This window comes from Bos indicus x Bos taurus, chromosome 6, assembly GCF_003369695.1.
Source record: "Bos indicus x Bos taurus breed Angus x Brahman F1 hybrid chromosome 6, Bos_hybrid_MaternalHap_v2.0, whole genome shotgun sequence".
Taxonomy (NCBI): Eukaryota; Metazoa; Chordata; class Mammalia; order Artiodactyla; family Bovidae; genus Bos; species Bos indicus x Bos taurus.
In genome coordinates, this window is record NC_040081.1 from 86,981,271 (window position 1) to 87,006,642 (window position 25,372).

Here is a 25,372-nt window from a genome sequence, read left to right on the forward strand (position 1 = left end):
ATTTCATTTATAAGTCCATATAATCAGTGGAGAATCATATTTTGGAACTGTTAAATTAGGAGAGCCTAGCCACTCATGTTCCTATTGTATTAACTGCCCTTAGTCAACTTCTGCCTTCCTTTTATCTTTGTTTCTAATTCACATTCAATTGGTATAGCTCAGAGATTCATAAAAGCACCTCTTACTTAATTTGCCATGAAAAATTGATAACACGAAGAGAACCCTAACTTTCAGGTTCTAAGTTAGGGAACATATATGGTGTTTAATTTGGGAAATAAAATAGCTATGGGGCTTGTTATCTAATATACGATGCCAGACAAATTGTAGAAGTTAAATGTGGCAACATAGACAAATGCATGGGACAGAGAATTCAGGATGTAAGAATATTAATCCAGCTGGAATAGTTATAAAAACAGAAAGAAAGAGTTTGGTTATTTTTCTGTTTTCAAAATAAACAAGCTAAACAGCAAAGATTACTGTCAAAGTGACAGCACTGTAAGGGTGCTAGGATGTAGCATCATAAATGGTGCTCAGAAGGTCACAAAGGATAAGGCAAATGTGTTTCTTGGCTTAGGATTTCAAAGCCTTTAAAAAAGATTCAAAGGTTTCCTCATCAGAAGATAAATATCCAAAGGATACATGTGTATGTACGACTGAGTCCCTTTGCTGTCCACCTAAAACCATCATGACATTGTTAATTGACTATACTCTAATACAAAATAAGAAAGTTTAATGAAAAAATAAAAAAGATGACTATCAATATCTATTCCAAATCTACTTAATAATATGTCAGATTTCTAGCTTAAGGAAATACTTGTTTTCTTCCACATTAATAAGTTGGCAATCTAACTAAACTGTATTTCAGTTTTCTCTTGCTGTTTTCTGAAAAAATTCTTTTTGGCTCTCTGCTCATTTTTTCCAAATATGTTTTCCTGTCATCATCAGTTAATCTGAAAAATTAATGAGCTCACACTTTATTGTGAATTTTCTACCAGAAGAGAAAGAGGTGACAGAGACCTTCTTTGTTTTAAAGAAGTCTGGTTTTGGTTACACACGTTTACAAAACATTTTCTTTGCTTGTTGGAGAATTGAAAATAGCCAGACTTCCTCATCAATGGTAATTATTCCATTTTATTTTATCATCACTAGTAAGGAAATGTCATTTTCAGGATTATATTTATTAATAAACTTGTATGTCCATATAATTGAAGCTATGGTTTTTCTAGTAGTAGTACAGATGTGAGAGCTGGATGCTTTCGAATGGTGGTGCTTGAGAAGTCTCTGGAGAGTCCCTTGAACTGCAGGGAAGTCAAACCAGTCAATCCTAAAGGAAATCAACCCTAAATATTCATTGGAAGGACAGATACTGAGGCTTTAATACTTTGGCCACCTGATGTGAAGAGCCGACTCAGGAAAAGACCCTGATGCTGGAAACGATTGAAGGCAAAAGGAGAAGGGATCAGCAGAGGATGAGATGGTTAGACAGCATCACCAATTCAATGGACATGACTGTGCAAACTTCAGAAGATAGTAAACAGCCTGGAGTGCTATAGTCCATGAGGTCTCAAAGAGTCAGACATGACTTAGTGACTGAACAGTAACAAAATACAACCTGCATACAAGCTTAGTCGCTAAGATGTATCTGACTCTGCAACCCCATGAACTGCTGCCCACCAGGCTCCTCTGCCCATGAGATTTCCCAGCAAAAATACCAGCTTAGGTTGCCACTTCTTCCTCCAGGGGATCTTCCCAATCCAGGGATCGAACTCATGTCTCCTGCATTTCCTACATTGGCAGGCAGATTCTTTACCATACAGTCACCCGGGAAGACCCATGTATAACAAATAAATGTGTGTATAATTGTATATAATTTTGAGAATATAATGCTGAGTTTATCCTACAAATATAAATATTATCCTTAAGCAATAGTTAGCAAATATTTAGTAAATTAGTAAATTTACATTAGAAAATATTTACAACGTGACAATAGATTGCCTTGACTTTTGACTTAAGCATATTACTTCATAAACCTCTAACTCCCAGAATATTGAGTAGAAAAAATGAATTATAAAGTCCTTGCATGACAACAAGTATTATTAGCCTCATCTATTTGTTTGTTTGTTTTTAATTTGGCTGTGCTGGATCTTCGTTCTAACATGTGGAATCTTCTCGAGCCATGCAGGATCTGGTTACTTGACCAGGGATTGAACCAAGGCCCCATACATTGGAAGTATAAAGTCTTAACCACTGGATCACCAGGGAAGTCCCAAGCTTCATTTATCAAGTCTTATTTTTTAGTTTTTAAATACTTATTCATATGACTACCAAGTACAGCATATAGGAAATTCAAAACCAGAAAAGATTAAAAGCAATGCCAGAGTTATTTCTCTAAAGATAGGAACTGGATCACATCATCACATCATCTTCCTCCTTTAGTTTATTTGGTTTCTCAAAACTCTGGGCCTTTGCACATGCTGCCTCTTATACCAAGTCCATTCCTTCCTCAAGCTCCATACCCCTTTTCCCTTCTTCTAACTGCTATTCATAACGTAAGATTATCTCACACTTTTTCTGACTCCCCCATACTGACCTCTTCTGTATTTCCATTGTGCCATGTACAGACTTTTAACTACCTTTCTAATAATAAAATATTATTTTTATTACTTGTCTTCTCCTACATTGCACTGTAAAGTTTTTGGAGCCCAAAGTTTTATTGCAGTAGAGTGCTAGATGCTAGGGATGTTGAATAATAAATGAGAAAATGAATGGACATAGGAATGATTGAAGTAACACAATAACAGAAATCATCACTGCTTAAATCATCACAGCTTAAAATGAACAAAAAGGATAAAGATTAAAATTCCATAAAAATGATGAATGGTATTGATAAAAGTCATGATTTAAATAATGCTTCATTTTTTTTCTATGTAAAGAGTGGAAGAAGAACATACATTATTAAAGAAAATTTTCCAAAAATTGATTATAAGTTATTTCATTGGTAAGGAACTAATTTCATCTAGCTGCAAAACTTATCTTGTTGCCTGACAATATCAGGTAAATATATATGGAATATATATCCACACAAAAACTTTCACTGATTCCTATTCTTTTGGCATTTGGTAGTTGTTAAATATTGCTGGTACAATTGTTATGGGAAAAAAGGCTTTGAATGGTGAGTGAACTCAGAGTTAAATGACATAATGACCAGAGAAAAATATTATCAAGAGCTCTTTTAGCAAAAAGACAGTTTATTTTTCTTTCTTTGGTATTGACATTTGGCATTTCTTATGTGACAAGTGAACATACTCAGAATATGTATATATATGCACTGCCTTGTGTTAAAAAAGTATTATTCACCCTGCATTTATGTTTTAAGTTAATAGTTGCCAAAATATATACCACTCCTGGTACTCTCTACAAATTATTTGTTGCAATTTTAAAGGAGGATATTCTAAGACACAAACCAAATGAATGCAGATTGTAAAATGCCCTTTAAATGCCCCTAAGTAGACCTCTAATTCTAGTTTAGAAAACATAGGGCTCCCAGGGATAAAAAGATGAATAATGTTTTTGAAGAAGTTTAGGGTCCCACTTTAAGTGTTTTTAAAAACAGAATGCAACATATAAAGACAATTTTAATAAAAATAAAACATATATATAATTAGCAATGCTGTCCTAATTCCAAGTTTTGCTTACAAAAGCTCACTAAGTATAAATTTCCTTCAATATGGGAAATTACGATTATATTAAAATTTTGCAATGAATCTTTGAGAAAAGTAAAAACAACAGGCATAGAGATCCAGTTCTTAAAGTACCTGCCAACCATGTGTGATGAGAAAAAGAGATTGACATAATCTCTGAGATCGACGTAATGAGACAGACAAAACCAGGGCTCAGAATGGCAGGAAATGGCAAAATTTGAAATTAACAAACAACAAAAAACAAGACAAACATTTAGATGAGGGAGCAAGCATGTTTTGGAAAAAAATGTAAGTCTTTTGGTATGTACATTTTCTGCAAAAAAAAAAAAAAAGAAAATCACGTGTAAGAGAAGTATATAACTGAAAATATCTATCAAACAAGTGATGGACAGTGTAAATTTAGTGGACGGTATTTGTCTTTACTAACAATGAGCTAGCAGAGAGCTAGAGCAAGGGGTTTGGAACCAGAACACCTGGTCCTGGAATTTGCTCTCCAGCTTACTAGCTTTGTACAATCTCTGTCCTAGTTCTGGCAGTCTACATGATCAGTCTTGCTATGGTCTCTTCATTTGTAAAATGGAGATTCTACTGATACCTAGGGTACAACTACTAATGTGCTAATAGGTTACTTATGAATAAAATATGTTGAGCATATCACTTTATAAAGCACTGGGTACCTGTTTCCATTCTTAATTTAAGGAGTGGAAAATTTTATTGATACTTCCCTTTCAGTTCAGTTCAGTTCAGTTCAGTCACTCAGTTGTGTCCAACTCTTTGCAACCCCATGAATTGCAGCACGCCAGGCCTCCCTGTCCATCACCAACTGAACTCTGTCCAGTGGACCGGAGTTCACTGAAACTCATGTCCATCGAGTCGGTGATGCCATCCAGCCATCTCATCCTCTGTCATCCCCTGCTCCTCCTGCCCCCAATCCCTCCCAGCATCAGAGTCTTTTCCAATGAGTCAGCTCTTCGCATCAGGTGGCCAAAGTACTGGAGTTTCAGCTTCAGCATCATTCCTTCCGATTAACACCCAGGACTGATCTCCTTTAGGATGGACTGGTTGGATCTCCTTACAGTCCAAGAGACTCTCAAGAGTCTTCTCCAACACCCCAGTTTAAAAGCATCAATTCTTCGGTGCTCAGCTTTCTTCATAGTCCAACTCTAACATCCATACATGAGCACACTATATTTATTGTTTGATTTATATTATTTTATATGTTCTTTAAAGTAACTGGCAATTTGTACCATTTATAGGTGGTCATATTTTTCTGACACAGCACCCCTAGAAGCATCTATATATAGATTTCTCTAGCCTCCTGCAATACTGAAGCATGCCAATTTTATCTTAGAGGGAGTGTTTAATTATTAGAGATTAAATTTAAAGATAGGAGAACTGTTGTATCTTAATTCACCAGGTCACAAGTATGTGGTTGACAGCATGAAGTAAAAAGTAGAGTAGAAACCAGCCAGCACCACAAAATAGTCTAGTAATTTATGTGGACAGTCTCATCCATGGTCATGGTATTAACTTACCATTTATTACATGCCAATCTCATGCGTGCTCTCTTTCTCTGTCTCTCTCTCATTGTCCCTCTCTTTCTGTCTCTATATCTCTGTCTCTTTCTCTCTCTCACACACACACACACTCACCTACCTTCCCTTCTTGTTTCTGCTCAGTGTAGCATTCAAAAGACTCCAAAAGCAGTTTTACTAAAGTCTTGTGGAATGTCTCTGTGAGTGGGGAGGAGAGTGGGGGTACATACAACAAAAACAAGGATTTTGAAAAACTCGTTATAAAAGAATCCTCACTTCCACACACCTGCTTCTTGAAGTCCTCTATGTTGCCCCCCAAAACTCCAGGTTCCTCTCTCCAGGGTTCAAATGCTTTCCTCCAAAAGGAGGTACTTTTCTGTGGACCCCAGTCTATCTTATCTAAGTGTCTTCAATTCTGCCACCAGGAGCCTCTTTCACTATATCCTGAAAAGAGATGATGGCAAGTGATAGATAAGTGTTTCCTTTTTTTCTTTTTTTAAAATTTTATTGGAGTATAGTTGCTTTACAATGTTGTGTTAGTTTCTGTTCTGTAGCAAAGTGAATCAGCCATACACACATATATCTCCTCTTTTTTGGATATCCTTCCCACTTTGTTATTTTATGTGTTTATTCAGCAGAGGACTGTAGAAGAGCTTTGTTTGCTTTTTTTTTTTTTTTTTGGTTTAAGCTTTGGGAATGATACTATAGAGTAGGATATTAACACTTGTGATCTGAGTGTGAATAACACTTGGGTGTGAATGATTATTTTCTTCCTTGACATCAAAATATTTTTGGGGGGAGGTGATAGTTTAAAAAGACAGGTAACACTACTCAGCCCCAGGGAAATTGCTAACAATCAAGTGATTAAAAGCTAATTGGTCAAATCAACAATTTAACTAAAACTGTGAGTTCACTGGAAAAGAGCAGCCTTTCTGACCAACCATATTAAGGAAGTAACACTAGTGTCACCAGGGAAGTAGCTGAGTAACCTTTTTACACCCGTGCCATAAGTCAGGATGGGAGAAATTTAGGGGTCATTCCAAATCTTTGGTAAACTCTACAATGAGTTTGCAGAATTTATAACACCTTGTTTTGGTTTAGAATTTGTGCTTTTGTTGACAAATTTATTTCAGTAGATTATGTTTTTCTTGATAGGAATATTTTAAATAAATTAAAAATTTTATCACTAGCTCACTAGCTCAAAGTGTATTATTCAAAAGTGTCTGGGCTCAGAATGTTTTCGAATGTATTAATTGATGTGTTAATAAAGCCTGTTTGTTATATTTTACTTATGCATCTGATATTTTACCTCATTTTATGCAGTTTTGAAGTGAAGTGAAAGTTGCTCTGTCGTGTTGGACTCTTTGGGATCCCATGGATAGTCCATGGAATTCTCCAGGCCAGAATACTGTAGTGGGTAGCCGTTCCCTTCTCCAGGGGATCTTCCCAATGCAGGGATTGAGCCCAGGTCTTCCACATTGCAGGCAGATTCTTTATCCGCTGAGCCACAGGGGCAAAATCTCGTTTAGAATAAAACCCCAAGCCCCACACGCACCAGAGATGCTCAGAGGACTCAAACAAAACCTCACGAGCACCAGGAGATCCCACAGATTGAGCAAGACCTGCCTTTCAATGTCTTAGTGTCTCCTATGGAGGTACGGGTGAGCAGTGGCCCGTCGCAGAGACAGGGGCTCTGGGTACAGTAGACCCGACAGTAAGCCCTCCTGGAGGAGGTCACCATTAACCCCACCATAGTGCCACCAGAACTTACACAGGACTTGGGAAACAAACTCTTGGAGGACACAAACAAAACCTTGTGTGCACCAAGGAGGGAACACAGCCCCACCCATCAACAGAAAATTGGATTCAAGAACATGGCCCTGCCCATCAGAACAAGTTTTCCCCACAGTCAGTCTCTCCCACCAGGAAGCTTCCATAAGCCTCTAATCCTTATCCCTCAGAGGGCAGACAGATTGAAAACTATAATCACAGAAAACTAATCAAACTGATCACATGGACCACATTGTCTAACTCAATGAAACTATGAGCCATGCCATGTAGGGCCACCCAAGACAGATGGATCATGGTGGAGAGTTCTGACAAAATGTGGCCCACAGGAGAAGGGAATGGCAAACCACTTCAGTATTCTTGAGAACCCCATGAAAAGGCAAAAAGATATGACACTGAAAGATGGACTCCCCAGGTCAGTAGGTGCCCAATATGCTACTAGAGATCAGTGGAGAAATAACTCCAGAAAGAATGAAGAGATGGAGCCAAAGCAAAAACAACGTCCAGTTGTGGATGTGACTGGTGATGGAATTAAAATCCAATGCTGTAAAGAACAATATTGCATAGGAATCTCGAATGTTTGGTCCATGAATCGAAGCAATTTGGAAGTGGTCAAACAGGAGATGGAAGAGTGAAAATCGACATTTTAGGAATCAGTGAACTAAAATGGACTGGAATCAGGGAATTTAACTCAGACGACTATATCTACTACTACGGGTAAGAATACCTTAGAAGAAATGGAGTAACCGTCATAGTCAACAAAAGAGTCTAAAATGCAGTACTTGAGTGCAACCTCAAAAATGACAGAATGATCTCTGTTCATTTCCAAAGCAAACCATTCAATATCACAGTAATCCAAGTCTATGCCCCAACTAATAATGCTAAAGAAGCTGAAGTTGAGTGGTTCTATGAAGACCTACAAGATCTTCTAGAACTAACACCCAAAATAGATGTCCTTTTCATCATAGGGGACTGGAATGCAAAAGTAGGAATTCAAGACATACCTAGAGTAACAGGCAAGTTTGGCCTTGGAGTAAAAAATTAAGCAGGGCAAAGACTGACAGAATTTTCAGAGTTTTGTCAAGAGAAAGCATTGATCAGAGCAAACACCCTCTTCCAGCAACACAAGAAAAGACTCTATACCTGGACATCACCAGATGGTCAATACTGAAATCAGATTGATTATATTCTTTGCAGCCAAAGATGGAGAAGCTCTACACAGCAAAAATAAGACCAGGAGCTGACTATGGCTCAGATTGTGAAGGCTTTATTGCCAAATTCAGATTAAATTGAAGAAAGTAGGGAAAACATTAGACTTTAGACTCTAGGCATTCAGGTATGACCTAAATCAAATCCCTTACAATTTTACAGTGGAAGTGACAAATAGATTCAAGTGATTAGATCTGATAGACAGAATGCCTGAAGAACTAGGGATGGAGGTTCATGACATTGTACAGAAGGCAGAGATCAAGACCATCCCCAAGAAAAAGAAATGCAAAAGAGGCCAAAATGTTTGTCTGAGGAGGCCTTACAAATAGCTGAGAAAAGAAGAGAAGCTAAGGGCAAAGGAGAAAAGGAAAGATATAAACATCTGAATGTAGAGTTCTAAAGAATAGCAAGGAAAGATAAGAAAGCCTTCCTCAGTAATGAATGAAAAGAAAGAGAGGAAAACAATAGAATGGGAAAGACTAGAGAGCTCTTCAAGAAAATTAGAGATACCAAGGGAACTTTTCATGCAAAGATGGGCACAATAAAGGACAGAAATGGTATGTACCTAACAGAAGCAGCAGATATCAAGAAGAGGGGGCAAGAATACACAGAAGAGACTTTCCTGACCTAGACAATCACGATGCTATGATCACTCACCTAGAGCCTGACATCCTGGAATGTGAAGTCAAGTGGGCCTCAGGAAGCATCACTACAAACAAAGCTAGTGGAGGTGATGGAATTCCAGTTGAAGTATTTCAAATCCTAAAAGATGATGCTGTGAAAGTGTTGCACTCAATGTGCCAGCAAATTTGGAAAACTGAGCAGTGGCCACAGGACTGGAAAAGGCCAGTTTTCATTCCAATTCCAAAGAAAGGCAATGCCAAAGAATGTTCAAACTACCTCACAATTGCACTCACCTCACAGGCTAGCAAAGTAATGCTCAAAATTCTCCAAGCTAGGCTTCAACAGTATGTGAACTGTGAACTTCCAGATGTTCAAGCTGGATTTAGAAAAGGCATAGGAACCAGAGATCAGATTGCCAACATTTGTTGGATCCTAGAACTACTACTGCTTTATTGACTATGCCAAAGCCTTTGTGTGGATCACAACAAACAGTGGAAAATCCTTAAAGAGATGGGAATACCAGACCACCTTACCTGCCTCCTGAGAAATATATATGCTGGTTAAGAAGCAACAGTTAGAACTGGACACGGAACAACAGACTAGTTCCAAATTGGGAAAGGAGTACGCCAAAGCTGTATACTGTCACCCTGCTTCATGCCGGGCTGAATGAAGCAAAAGCTAGAATCAAGATAGCCAGGAGAAATATCAATAACCTCAGATACGCAGATGGCACCACTCTTATGGCAGAAAGTGAAGAAGAACTAAAGAGCCTCTTGATGAAAGTGAAAGAAGAGAGTGAAAAAGTTGGCTTAAAACTCAACACTAAAAAAATGAAGATCATAGCATCTGGTCCCATCTCCATGGCAAAGATAATGGGGACATTTCTTTTATTTCATGGCAAACAGATGGGGAAACAATGCAAACAGTGAAAGACTTTATTTTGGGGAGGCTCCAAAATCACTACAGAGGGTGACTGCAGCCATGAAATTAAAACTGCTATGACCAACTAGATAGCATATTCAAAAGCAGAGACATTACTTTGCCAACAAAGGTCCATATAATCAAAGCCATGGTTTTTCCAGTAGTCATGTGAGAGTTGAATTGTAAAGAAAGCTGAGCAATGAAGAATTAATGCTTTTGAACTGTGATGTTGGAGAAGACTATTGAGAGTCCTTTGGACTGCAAGGAGATCCAACCAGTCCATCCTAAAGGAAATCAGTCCTGAATATTCATTGGAAGGACTGATGTTGAAGCTGAAACTCCAATACTCTGACCATCTAATGTAAAGAACTGACTCATTGGAAAAGACCCTGATGCAGGGAAATACTGAAGGCTGGAGGAGAAGCAGACGACAGAGGATGAGATGTTTGGATGGCATCACTGACTTGACGGACATGAATTTGAGCAAGCTCTGGGAGTTGATGGACAGGGAGGCCTGGCGTGATGCAGTCCATGGGTTCCCAAGGAGTTGGACATGACTGAGCGACTGAACTGAATTGACTGAATGCAGTTTTACTTTAGCATTTTACTTTTTAACTCTTTAGTATTTTAAAAAACAAGTATTATCCTTTTCTATGTTTTCATCATTTCAATTAATTTTTTTCTCTTATATCTTACATTTCAGTGTCTTCATAATATGTAGAAAGGAATGACTTGACATTTTTACAAAGTGTATTAATTAATGTCAATACATGAGAAACATTTTATTTGCTAATAATTTTGGGCATTATTGTACCACTTACCATCTTTGCAGAGATACATAATTATTCCTTACTTTCACTATTTATTGTTCATAAATGGGGAGTGGGTATATTCTGCTAAAATTCTTTCAAATCAATGATCGGAGATTATTTGCAAATAGTTTGTCCTTCCTATCAATTTTTAAAGCTAAATTGTTTGTCTTTTGATCCTGAAACGTTGTTCTCTACAACCATTAATGAGGCATGGTGACCATAAGCCAAGCAAGTTGCAGAGTCTAAAAAAATGCTGTGATTTTGCTACATAGTGAAGATGATGGATGATAAAGAAAGCTGAGTGCCGAAGAATTGATGCTTTTGAACAGTGGTGTTGGAAAAGATTCTTGAGAGTCCCTTGGACTGAAAGGAGATCCAACCAGTCCATCTTTAAGGAGATCAGTCCTGGGTGTTAACTGGAAGGACTGATGTTGAAGCTGAAACTCCAATACTTTGGCCACCTGATGCGAAGAGTTGACTCACTGGTAAAGACCCTGATGCTGGAAAAGATTGAGGGCAGGAGGAGAAGGGGATGACAGAGGATGAGATGGTTGGATGGCATCACTGACTCAATGGACATGAGTTTGGGTAAACTCTGGGAGTTGGTGACGAACAGGGAGGCCTGGCGTGCTGCAGTTCATGGGGTTGCAAAAAGTCAGATGCAACTGAGCAACTGAATTGAACTGAACTGAAGATGATGAGGAGATTGGAGGAACCACAATGACGCAGTTGATATTTATTTTGAATTACTATATGTTAGGGCTTGGCTAACAGTTTTACTTAAGCTCATTTTTAACAGCAGTTCCATAGTGAAATTTGATAATTCTGCCTTCCGTTTGGCAGATGAGGAAACTGAAATCTAGTTAGATCACCCAAGATCAATTCAGGTGTGAAGTGGTAGGTGGGGTGCAAACCTGAGTCGTCTGCCTTTGCAGCTTAGACTAGAAACTGTGGCAACACTGTATCTCCTTGTTACATGACGAAGTCCCCTCCTCTGGATGGTCCTCCTGAGTCCTGGGTCATGTATTTCCAGCAGTCCTCAGGGTTCAGAGCTGATGGCAGCTTTTCTAAAAACTATCCTGAGATGACACATTTTAAAACTAGAAGGACCCCTTTTCCTTCTTATCCCAATAGATTATTGCCACTTTCTCTCTCTTCAAGTTCTGTGGAATGGACTTAGACAAAAAAAGTCACCTCACAACCTCTTATTTTCTTTTGTAAAAAATTGTATGATACACCCTGATATGAAAAGAAGAGCCCCTGTCACTTTCTTTGAGCCCCTTTGGAGAAAGTATAAGTAGCAATTGAACTTGATACTATTTCACTTTGTGGGAGGAAAGAACTTGGTTACCATTACTCAGTGATGAATCTAATGATAAAAATGTCAATTGAGCCAGGTCTATACTTTGTTAACATTTTTATTGCTACGTGCTCCCAATACAACAATCAGCATCAGTAGTGTACACTTTGATAAAAAGGAATTTTTAGCTTAGTAGAAAAGGAAGCTCAAAGATCAGAAGTATAATGAATATATACATCTTTATGAGAGGTGTATGTGTGTGACCAGCTTTCTTTGTAATCCCCTGTGGACTAGATGCATGCACACGCAAGCGAACTAGAGAGAATTTCATTCTGAAATTTTAGGGAAAAAAAAAAAAAAAGATTTCTGCTTGAGGCTCAGAGATTTCCAATCTGGAATTCACCTAATTCATTTGACCTTCAAAAGTCTTGCACCAAGTAGCAGCGATTCTTTAGAGGTATAGAGTCAATAGGTGAAGCTGTTATTTTTACCATGGTTAAAATGCAAAAAGTTTTTGCACATTTTCTGTGTTGAGAGGTTAACATATTTACATTTTAGATGGTTCAGAAACTGACTTCAAAATCATTATGCTGACAACATTTATCTTTCTTTTTCCTTTTAAGTGTAATTCATGAAATACTCATTTCTTTCACATACTTCTTTTCTGGTATTTCTAATTTACTATTTCGTTAAACAGCTAGCTGTCTGAGCCCATACAATTTTATGTTTCATTGAAGGGGAACAAGTTATCAACTTTGCATCAACTCCTCTAAAATTGCAAAAGGTTTGCATAATATCAATTTTGTTCAAATTTAGTTCTTTGATTTGGCTGCTTTATTTTGCTTAAATTTCTCCTCTATGTACAGAACAAAGCATGCAGCTCTAATTATGTCTCTCTAGTTTACCAAAATATGGCATTGGTATTAGAGTAAATATTTAGTACATAAAAATACTATCAAGAAAAAAAATCAAATTTTAATAAATATCTTCAGTTCTGAATTCTATATACAGATACTTTACATCTACTCCCTGGAATTTCTGGCTTCACTGTAAGTAAACTGATCACTGACATAAATTACTAGCACATTATTGCAGTCAGATGCATTGTGGTTGTGAGCATGTGAATATGAACCATGCGGAAAATAAATATCGCAACCATTGACAAATACTTTCTTGAACCTGCTTCTAGAGCCCTACAGCCCTGCTCTATTGAGTGTTAATCTAGTTTCATGATGCTTTTCTCAGCTACCAACATACAAATGATCTCAGAACATTTTTCATTATTATTACAGTACATTGAGTATACACATTTGTATATGTCAACAATGGGACGATTAAAAACAACACAAGAACAGAGGACAATCAATGGTGTCTATTGAAGCCCTGCTAAAAAGGTTTCTGTTTTGTCTTGCATGGGCTCATTTACTGGTCTCTGTTCCCTGTGACTACAAGTATGCTAAGACACTAATCTTATTCTTCTTTATTTAAAGGATGGAAGGTAATATCTGCAGCTTATCTATTCTTTTTCTCTAATTTAAGTGTCACATTGTTGATCAAACAAAACTACATAACACCACCCTTTGTATTGTCAGTAGCTGCAATTCTAACTTCTTTGTAATATTCTCCTTTGAAAATCAACTCATACAATGTCAAATAAGGCAATACTCAATGACAGGCACCTAGAACATCCAGAAATGTAACACAGTAAACAATCATTTGAGAACACATCTCTTAAAATAATACTGATTTCTGCAATATACAGTATTTACACAAACAGCTGCAAATTTGCTCATACAATATTTCTAATATAGATAAATAGGAATACAAGTCTAAGAATTCATTGCTTCAAAACTTTTTGTTAAAGTGTAAACCATTGGCATCTCTTTCTTCTTTTTACTGAATTTTTTTAAAATTAAAAAAGAAATCAGCTGATATGCACAATTGGTTCCAGTCCCTTTCCTGCTTTAGAAAATGACCCACACACCTAGCAACTTACTTTCCTCCGGTCAATAATCTTTGGTGCTTTCTTCCAATGAATTCTGGTAAATGAGTCGAGGCAGAACAAAAGGAGGACGAAAGCAACTAGAAAGTGAACCAGCACTTTTTTTTCTTCCACTCACAGAGAAAATGAGCTGACGATTTATGGAGAATTCCACTTTAAACAAGCTGTATGCACCATGGAGAGAGGCAGGTCCTCCAGATTTTTCACCGACGTTGAGCCTTATGGCTTCACTTGCTCATCTTTCCAATGTGGATGATCTTAGCGGACGTCTCTTGTCAATAAGCTTTTCATCTTTCTTTGAGGTTCTTGCTTGAGAAGAAGCACCTATGGAACCACTGGCTGCAAGGAAGCGGGCAGCAGCCAGTTGTGGAGATGAACTGAGGTGGCCACTCTTGGTGGGTGGGGAGGCGGGTCCTAGAGTTGCATTTTCTGCTGGCTGTGCTTGCCTCTGGGATAGGTTAGCACCATTGGATTTACTGTTTGACCTGAAAGCAGCAGGCTCATTTGGACCTGCTATGGAAGAGATTCTGCTCAAAGATTTCTTCTTTTCAGCAGGAGTCTCTGAATAGTATGGAACCAAAGATGTAGGCATCACTAGAGATCCGGGGAGGTCACTGGGGTTAAAGATAGCATCATCATGAGTTTCAGCAGCTTCTGAAAGGTACGGCGGTGGCAGGGTGCTACTGCGCTTGCTGCAGGACTCACAACATAACTTGTTATAACCTGGTATGGAGCAGTATCGTGCCAGCACCTCCATTTGACAGAATATGGACTTATCTCCCAAACATGGCTCATCTACAGAGATTCAAAGAAAAACAAAATAAGACATATGTCCAAACATAAATGGTGGACAATATGCATGGAGCCAGAGGGCATTATGCTAAGTGAAATAAGACAGACGGAAAAGGATATATATTGTATGAACTCACTTATATGTGGAATCTAAAAAAACACAAAAAAACAGAATCATAGATTCAGAGAACAAAGGAGTGGTTGCTAAGGGAGGGGCAAAATAGGTAAAGGAGATTAAGAGGTACAAACCTCCAATTACAAAATAAATAAGCCATAGGGATGTCCCACAGAGCATAAGGAATATGGCCAGTCATATGGTGATAACTTTGTATGGGGACAGACTTATTGTGGTCCTCATTACATAATGAAATAATACTGTATGCCAACTATATTTCATTTTAAATATAAAATAAATATAGCTAAAAATAAAAGGAGGAAAAGCATGAAAATCATTTATGAATATAAAAAGATTTAACTAAGATCTAACATTGATGGGTGTTTTCCACATGAGCCTTTGAGTTAAAATATGAATATTAGAATAAATTTACTTAAAAAAGTTGTTCTCTCTGTGCAAAGCACTTGGATTGACCAGCACTTTCACATTCCCATCAAGAGTCTTCAGATAGAGGGTATTGTTTTCTTCTTAGGAATGTATTTCTGATTTTAGAAAATAGAATATTGGATTTATCATACTTTTAAGATACAGAGAGGCATCTGTTTTTTAAAATTTTATGATACTTCTGTCTTTATGATAGAGTACTCTTGCCTGGAAAATCCCATGGACAGAGGAGCCTGGTAGGCTGCAGTCCATGGAGTCGCTAAGAGTCCGGCACGATGGAGCGACTTCACTTTCACTTTCATGCATTGGAGAAGGAAATGGCAACCCACTCCAGTGTTCTTGCCTGGAGAATCCCAGGGACGGAGGAGCCTAATGGGCTGCCGTCTATGGGGTCGCACAGAGTTGGATACGACTGAAGCGGCTTAGCAGCAGCAGCAGTCTCTATATTAAGTTTAAATTTAAAATAAAAAATACTAAAGATCTGTTGGAACATATTAAATCTTAAAACTATATTACTAAAAGAAAAATCAAGATACAATTTTGATTCAGAGGATATTCTCCAGAGTGAAGCAATGGTTTCATGTTTACCATTGAATGTTCTCAGGTTATTTGTTATTTGAAAGCACAAATCTGGGTAACATGTGCCAACTTTCTTATGAATAATACATGGTTAATTTTATCGAATTGACAGTACTTTAAAGAATACTAAGTACCACTTTTAAAACACTTGGTAGGTGTGTTTGTACATACTATTTCCATTATTTTATTAATAAATTTAATATTTATTAATTTTTGGAATTAAAATAAAATTCCAAAACTTTATTAATCATAAGTTGTAAGAATTAGATTTCAAAAAATCCAAACGTTGAGTTCATAAAAAGTCTGTACTTCTTTTTAGCCATTCCAGGGCACATTCTATGCAGAGCCCATGTGCATAATCCAACACAGAATACTGATCTCATATCCAAATAATAAATGCAAAGAATTATAAATTGTGGCATTTATGTAATACAATCACAATGACAATGTAATGTTGGGTAATTCTACATTGCTAGGTAAGGAACTTGCTATATAACTTGCCAAAGAAATTGAATTCCTTTTCTAAAGTTTGAGGGGGGGATCAAAAAAGGAGGGTCAGTTGGCAAGACCAATAAAGATTAAACCTTCTCACCTTTGTTAGAGTTAGAATGTCATGTCCACTTCCTAAACTCTAAGATGACTTGTCTTTGCCTGATATTTACACGCCTATGATATAGTATGATGCATTTGAATATCTCATACTAGGAAAGAATTAGGTTGTAATCCTAGTTAGGTTGCAAATACCTGCAAATTAATGGGTTTTACGTCAAGTATCAATTCCTTATTGTATCCAAATTATTTTTTCTATGCTTATGTCTTTCTATGCCTATAATATTTTCTTTTGGATTAAGGAAGAGAATCAAACACATACCTGCTGACAATTGGGCATATTTGCAAAAATATGCAGCTCTACCAGTTGTTAAGATCAATAAAGCTTACTCACAAAGTGTTTACCCTTCTGACAGTAACACTTATATAAGAGTAAAATATTATGGTGACAGTAAATTTTACAGCTTCTGAGTAGGTCAATTTGTTATTCTGGCTTTGACTTGTGCTTTGAACTTTCAAATATACTTTCCAGAGAAAAATGATTAAGTATGTAAGTCCTTTGTCTCCCCCTCATGGTCATACTTATTCATGCCACCCAACATTAGCAAAGGGAAATATGCAGAGAAATAATTCATAAGGTTACTTTGGAAGATTAGACAGGCAATGGGAGAATAGGAAGGAAGAGACAGACAGCCACGGAGAGTCAGAAGGGAAGGGACACCGGGAGTTGGGAAAGAAAGAAGGCGGGGAAGACAAGAGATAGGGAAGAAATGGGAAGATGGAGAGACAGACAAGTAATGGCAGAGACAGAGGGGAGAAAAGGAGAGAAAAAAGTGGAGGAGAAAGAAAGACACTTTTAGACACATGTGCCAGAAAGGGAAGGATGAGGGGTATCAGGGAGAAAAAGAGGGAAATGAAGAAAAAGAAGAGTCAGGAAGACACTGGGAGAGAGAGAAGAGGAAAGGGAGAGAGAGAGATGAGGAGGAGGCAGGGAGACTAGGAGAGAAAGAGTGAGTGAAAGAGGGAGAGAAGAAAAAGTGAGTGGAAAAAAACATGTGTGGTGCACACAGGACGTGAGCAACCCACAAATAGCAGGTGACAGCAAATCAGAAACAGGGAGTGAGACCCACAGAGCAAATGAGAGGAGAGTGAAGTGGAGACACAAAATGAGACAGACAGCACACAGGCAGATGTAGAGAGAGTGACAGAAAAGGAAGAAGAGGGAGACAGAGTTATAGAAGCTGAAACCATCCAATATATGCTATTTATTACAACAGCAAATTGAATTATACAGACATCCCGGACTCATGACAGTCCCACTTTTGATTTATGGATTTCACAATGGCATGAAAGCCATATACATTCAGTAGAAACTGTACTTCAAATTTTGAATTTGGATCTTTTCTGGGTTAGTGATAAGTGGAATGGTCCTCTCGTGATGCAGGGCAGCAGCCGCAGCTCCCAGTCAGTCAGGTGATCACCAGGGCAAACAACTTTTAATCACACTGTACCCAGACAACTGTTCATAGGCTTTGGGTTAGATGATTTTGCCCAAGTGTAGGCTAACATAAGTGTTAAGAGCATGTTTAAGGCTAGGGTACAGTATTCAGTAAGTTGTGCACATGTGATGACATATGCATGCATGCTCAGTCATGTCTGACTCTTTGAGACCCTAGTCCACCAGGCTCCTCTGTCTATGGAATTTTCCAGGCAAGAAAACTGGAGTGGGTTGCCATTTCCTCCTTCAGGGAATCTTCCCCACCTAGGGATGGAATCTACATCTCTTGCATTGGCAGGCAGGTTCTTTATCACTGAGCCACTTTGGAAGCCCTGTTCTGTAAGTTAGTTGTATTAAATGCATTTTTGACTGAATGCATTTTCAACTCAGAAAGAGTTTATCAGGATATAACTCTCTTGTAAATTGAGGAAGATCTGCACTTTAAAATAAAGAAAAGAGACTCTGTTTTTGCAATACTGAAGGAATAGGTCAAGTAAATTTTAGCCTAGGTACAAGGTGCCTATTTTGCAAGCACATTTGTTGAATATTTGGGCTTTCCTCATAGCTCAATTGGTAAAGAATCACCTGCAATGCAGGAGACCTGGGTTCAATCCCTGGGTTGGGAAGATCCCCTGGAGAAGGGAAAGGCTACTCATTCCAGTATTCTGGCCTGGAAAATTCCATGGACTGTATAGTCCAAGGGGTCGCAAAGAGACATGACTGAGTGACTTTCACTTTCATGGATATGGATGCATTTGGAAACGGCTTTGTGAATGACATTTATCATCTGCATGTCTCAACTGAATAATTTTAGTAAAACATTGCATAACATTCTGCATTATTATGCCTTTAACAATACTGTGAAGTTATAAAGAAAATCAGAGAGAAAATAAGCAGCTTCTTCTAGAAACACAGATTGACAGAAACTTCATATGGGATGATAAGGCCCTCACCCCAGCATTACCGTCGACTGGGAACCATGGAGGCTGCAGTGGTGACGCTGGAGGGGATACTGCCTCAGACACCCATCTTAAAGAACTGTATTAGGCTAATATTTCAAATGTGTTTTCCTAAAGTTATTTTTCAATAAGTAAATGAAAATTCCAGAGCTTGTCCCCAGAGGAAATTCTCCTTTTTTGAGGCTCAAAAACATGGTCATAGTGCGAGTCTGATGCATGAAGCAGGGTACTCAAAGCCGATGCTCTGGGACAACCTAGAGCAATAGGGGAGGGGAGGGAGGTAGGGAGGAGTTTCAGCATGGAGGGACACATGTATACCTATGGCTGATTCTTGTTCGTGTATGGCAAAAGCCATCACAGTAAAGTAATTGTCCTCCAATTAAAATAAATGAATTAATTAAAAAATCAAAATAAAGAAAAAAGTTAACCATGGTCAGAGCAGAGAAATCAATCAGTGTCACACCTACCATTACAGGGAGGCAGCTGACAAGCTCGGACAGACTCAGGCTTCTCCCCGTCGCAGTGGTCACCGGCCCTGCAGAGGACCTGCCTCACCTCTGTTCCCTCACCGCAGGTCACTGAACACTACAGAAACAAAGGCTATGATTTGTAGACGTTTTACTCCACCAAGACTGCCTTCCTTCCTTTCCCCATGTGCACACTCAGGCACACACATGCACACACAAGCACACATGCATACACAGCTCTGGAGTTCTTTCTCTGCTGCGCAGTGTTACAGTGACTTTGGAGACAGAGAATCCTGTTTATAACTTGGCTCCATCCTTCACCAGCCTGGGAACATTGCTCTTTCTCTGAAAGCCTCACAGAATTGTTGGAGTAAATGAAGCAAAGGAAACAATGTATGTAAAGCAGATAAGTCTGGCACTTAGGAAGCATTTGATGCTGAAGAAGTCATTGTTACAGTGTTAACACTTTCTGCAGGTTCCTAAAACCAGTGGTGGAGTCCATTTTCAGGGAGTGGATCTCAGATTGAGCTTCCCCTTCTCTCACCTTCCTTACAGATGGCAAACTGACTCATGTGCTATGCTGGAACTATTATTACTCTATTCCCACATATTCATTTATTTAAGGAAGGGGCTAACTGCTCTAAAACTAAGCCCAGAAACAGCCGTGCTATTGATCTACGTAGGATCTGTAGAGGAAGAAGGCTTCTTCTCGGGCTCTGAAGAGAGTGAAAGGTGAGTTCTTCTAGTCCTGTGCAGATAACTTTCATTGGCTTGTTCTTTCCACCCTGGGTCTGTTCTCCACTTCCTCTTTCATTTTCTATCTGCTTTTTTGAGTCCCTGTCCTCCTAGCCACTCTTCTATGGCCCCATAATTCCTTATTTGGAATCTTTAGAAACATCAAAGATCTGTGGTTAATACACGGACCGAGACACTGATTCAGCCAAGCACCAAACAGACGTTATTCAGACAGGCACCAACTGGGCACTGGGGAAGCAAAGTACCTTTCTTTTTTTTTTTTTTTTTTGAGAAATGGTTGGACTAGTGCTGAGCACAAGCTCAAAGACAGGAGTTATGATACACTGCCGTGCTCAGCAAGCCATTGGTAGGCTTCTGCTTTTGGAATGAAGAAGGACTGCAGAAAAGGCACCCCATGGTATTTTGGACCATGAAGCTGAGCCTTGATGGATGATGGGCAGATAGTCAGACAGAAAGGGAAGGGCAAGCCAGCCAGAAGGCAGGAGGCTCCAACCAGCTGGTCTTTGGAACAGTGAACAGTTTCCTCAGACTGGGACAAAGAGGTGGAATAAAGGAAGACAGATTAAGAAGAGTTATCGTGGGATTTATTTGTTTGTTGTTGGTGATCATTTTGCAATGTATACAAATACCAAATCATTAAGTTGTACACCTGAATCTAAGGTAATGTTGTATCAATTATACCTCAATTAAAACACACACACACACACACACACACACACACACACAAAGCAATGCGGTGTCAAACAGGGCAGGACCCTGCATTCAAGGTTAGGGATTTGAAACACATCTAGGAGGGACAGTGCGGTTGACACTATTAGAAAATCAGTCACCTTTTAGACAACTTTGTATCCCAAAGCATCCAAATGTGGTTTGCCCCCATCAATGAATCTTATATGCAAACACTGTTTTAAAATATCAATTTTTTCTTAATATGCCCAGGTGCTTAGTGATTCCAAACAATGTGACAGTTTCTCCATTCACACAAAGCCCACCTGATACAGAAGTGAAATTAAAATATGTTTTCACACGCTTTCACACACATACTCCCCCCGGCCCCACAGAGTTCGCACACCCACCTCGTTCCAAGGCCCCGTTTTCCACTGGGCCGGGCAGGGCACTCTGTTGCAGGGCCGGCGGCTCTCCGGCCGGTCGCCCGCGCAGTACTTGCTGTGCACCGAGCGGTTGGTGCCGTCGTGGAGCGGCTGGAGGCAGCGCACCGTGCGCAGCTGGTAGCCGGAAGTGCCGCAGGTTTTGGTGCAGTGCTCCCACTCTTCCGCCGCCCAGCTGCAGGGGTGGGGGTGAGGGGTTAACATTGCCCATGGTAACCCCGGTGCGCCCTGCGCCCCTTCCTGCACCGTAAGCCTAGGTTTTCCTGCTCTCTGGGTGAGGTACCGCCCAGGAGGCAACTTCAGAAATATGGATACATCAGTCTCAGAACTTTCTAACAAAAATAGATCTGACACTTCTGTGTTTTAGGCCCTGGTATCCTGTCTCCCCGGTGACTTTGAAACCACCTTCTCTCTTCCACAAGGATCATCTACAGAGGGCTTTGGAAACTCATCCTAAGGTTTTCCCCTCAGATTCAGGCATGTTTCAAAACTAGCCCCCACTGGTAAACAGGATGTGGTATACTGATTGCTGTTACTCATCAAAAAAAGAAGGAAATAATACCATATGCACTATCATGGATGGACCTGGAGATTATCATAGGAAGTGAAGTCAGTCAGAAAAAGACAAATATCATGTGATATCACTTATATGTGGAATCTAAAAATATGATACCAATGAACTTATTTTGCCTCAGGGTGTTAAATATCTCATAGGAAATATAAAAAGGATCCATCTGGTCCCTGCCATGACAAACTGATTTGACTGCTGCTGCTTTTTCATTACTTCATGACTTTACCCATGTTTTAATATTCTGAGATTTCTGTTCCATCTCTATGGTTGTTGCTGTGAAGGCTACCTGACATATCCATTATGTTTGAAAAATTCTGTTCTTCATATAGGCCCTTTTTGACCTGATAAAAGTTGTGTGCCTGAGCAGAAACCGCTTCCATGAATATACCTGATAGAAACATTTCCAAGCAGATATTTTAAAAAAAGATTTCCTCGGGGACATTCCCAAATTACACATCCAAATTCAATGTCAGTGTCCCAGCACTCTCCAGATTAGCTACGGATACACTATTACAGACAGTTCTTCATTACATATATCCCAAAGGGTTGTCACCATTGATTACCTCCAGTTAATCAGTCTGTCAGAATGTAATGGAAGCATACTATTTGTCCTTTCCAAAGTTACTTTCTCTCTGCGTTTTTAAAAATTTCTGTATATACAGAGCTTGTTGTTGTTGCCGTTTAGTCACTAAGTCAGGTCTGACTGTTTCATCACCTCATGGACTGTAGTCCACCAGGTTCCTTTTCCCATGAGATTTCCCAAGCAGGAATATTGGAGTGGGTTGCCAGTTTTTTCTCCAACCTAGCTATCGTGACTCCTGCATTGGCAGGCAGATTCTTTACCACTGAGCCGCCTGGGAAGCCCATATATGCAGCACCAAAATATAAGCAAGTTAAAACCTTGGCCGTTTTTGCTCTTCAGAGTTTAAGATTGCCCTTGTTTGTCAACTGACAGTAAGAATGAATGGTGGCAACTGAGAAAGTTTACTCAGTTTTGAAGACTTCAATAGTGACTCTCATTTGAAGATAGGTATTACATGAGAGGTATATACTTCATAGTCACAGGTACTTTTGGCCACCAGGGAAACCTGGACATATGGTAATTAACTCAGCAGACCCAAGAAGGATAAAGTCAAGTTCCTGGTGGCTCAGATGGTAAGGAATCCACCTGCAATGTGGGAAACCTGGGTTCGATCCCTGGGTTGGGAAAATCCCCTGGAGGAGGGCATGACAACCCACTCCAGTATTCTTGCCTGGAGAATCCTCATGGACAGAGGAGCCTGGCAGGCTACAGTCCATCGGGTCACAAAGAATCAGACATGACTGAGTGACTAAGCACAGCACACACATACAAACAAATCTATATACAAAACAGAAACAGGTTCACAGACATAGAAAACAAACTTATGGTTACCAAAGGGGAAAGGGAGGTGAGGAGGAATAAATTAAGACTACGGGATTAAGAGATACAAACTACTATACCTAAAATAGAGAAGCAAAAAGGATTTACTGTGTAGTACAGGGAACTGCAAGGAGATCCAACCAGTCCATTCTGAAGGAGATCAGCCCTGGGATTTCTTTGGAAGGAATGATGTTAAAGCTGAAACTCCAGTACTTTGGCCACCTCATGCGAAGAGTTGACTCATTGGAAAAGACTCTGATGCTGGGAGGGATTGGGGGCAGGTGGAGAAGGGGACGACAGAGGATGAGATGGCTGGATGCCATCACTGACTCAATGAACTTGAGTCTGAGTGAACTCTGGGAGTTGGTGATGGACAGGGAGGCCTGGCGTGCTGTGATTCATGGGGTCGCAAAGAGTAGGACACGACTGAGAGACTGAACTGACTGAACTGACTGACAGGGAACTATATTCAACATCTTGTAATAGCCTATAAAGTCAGGTAATCTGAAAAAAAAGGAATCATTTTTTGCACACCTGAAATTAACACAATATTGTAAATCAACTATACTTCAATAAAGAAGAGAGGCAGAAATAAAAGCGAGAAGCAGAAATATGGTTTAAAAACACGGGACTAAAGGTTTGTATAATTCCTATGAAATGATCTGATCACTGTAAGCAGGTACACGTATTAGCTTTGACTAAAAATTAAAACTAAAAAGAGCTAATGACATTTAAATCCCTTTCATTTTTTTCCTTGATATATAAGGATAGGTCAAATAAATGCTTACAGTGGATGTGTGCACTCCTGAATATTGCACATTCTTCTAATAGGTTTTGGCTTTTTGTTGACCTCACAGAAGCTGCGATGAACCATTTTGTTATCACTTTTCCTACGGCATCCGTATTTAGTGTACTGGAAACCTGAGGAGGCAAATATATGTTTGATTTAATCATTTATTCATTCTGTCACCTGTTTGACCATTTATTCATTCATTTCATTCGTCAAGTATTTATTGAGCCAGGCACTGTTCTAGGTGGTCTAGTTCCAGAAGCAAATTAAATAATGAAATAAAAATCAACAAAAATCCTTTAATAAGTATTAAATAGCAACTGCATGCTTGTTAATGAACTAGATCCTGAAATACAGTCTAGTAAGATAGTCAGATAGGAAAACTATGTCATACCTAGTGACATAGGCTTCTACAAAGCTATGTCAATAATTGACTGTAGAGGGCGGCAAAGGAACACAGAGGGGACGTTCTCTACCTTAGCTGGAGGAGAGACAGAGAATGTTTACGAGATCAGCACTTCCCTGGGCAGAATCCTCAAGTTCAGACAGCACCAGTAAAGGGCATGGACTTCACTGGTGGCTCAGTGGTAAAGAACCTGCTTGCCCCTGTAGAAGACATGAGTTCGATCCCTAGGTCAGGAAGATCGCCTGGAGTAGGAAATGGTAACCCTCTCCAGTATCTGTGTCTGGGTCCCAAAAGAGTTGGCCATGACTTAGAGACTGAACACAACAAAGAGAATGAAGCAGAATAATATTCCAAGCAAATGAAATGACATAGAAAACGCAGGGCTCTTTGAATGGCTGAAGTATGGGATCTGATCTTAAAAGACCTGTGGGCCAGACAAATGTTTAGACTTTATCCAGGGAGTTATTGAGGGTCTCCCCAGGCACCAACTTGGACGTTGAAAAAACATATATATATATATATATATATAATTTTTTAATTTTGGAAAATTTCAAATCTAAAAAACTGTAAGGAAAGCACAATGAATATGCCTTACACCTAGATTAACCTTTTGTTACCATGTCAGCATATTTGATATACATATTTTTACATCATATATATTAATTATAACATATAATAAACAAATTATATCAGTAAAGAATCTGCTTGCAACGCAGGAGACCCGGATTCGATTCCTGGGTTGGGAAGATCCTCTGGAGAAAGAAATGGCAGCCCACTTCAATATTCTTGCCTGGAGAATCCCATGGACAGAGGAGCCTGGCAGGCTATAGTCCATGGGATCCCAAGAGTCAGACACGACTTAGCAACTAAACCAGTACCACATATACGTTTACATATAAAATGTTGCTGAACCTTTTGAGAGTAAGTTGCTAACATTCTGATTCTTCACTTCCAAATACCTCATCATATAGCTCATAACAAGCACATTTCCCCACACAACCACAATATACTCTTAAAATCAGAATATTTAACCCAAATATAAT

General features: G+C 39.1%; 1 protein-coding gene across 2 annotated transcripts in view; it reads right to left on the reverse strand.

The window, feature by feature from the left end:
• Positions 1 to 11,990: 11,990 nt before the first annotated feature.
• The window catches only part of ADAMTS3 (ADAM metallopeptidase with thrombospondin type 1 motif 3), a 281,050-nt gene continuing 267,668 nt past the window's right edge, over positions 11,991 to 25,372 (reverse strand). For both annotated transcript variants that reach the window (XM_027544709.1, XM_027544710.1), the window contains exons 19-22: positions 23,922 to 24,054; positions 21,128 to 21,335; positions 19,296 to 19,413; positions 11,991 to 14,687 (exon numbers count right to left, since the gene is read on the reverse strand). In XM_027544709.1, the coding sequence (XP_027400510.1) occupies positions 14,128 to 14,687; positions 19,296 to 19,413; positions 21,128 to 21,335; positions 23,922 to 24,054 (1,019 nt within the window). In that variant the 3' untranslated portion in view covers positions 11,991 to 14,127. The remainder of the gene's footprint in view (positions 14,688 to 19,295; positions 19,414 to 21,127; positions 21,336 to 23,921; positions 24,055 to 25,372) is intronic.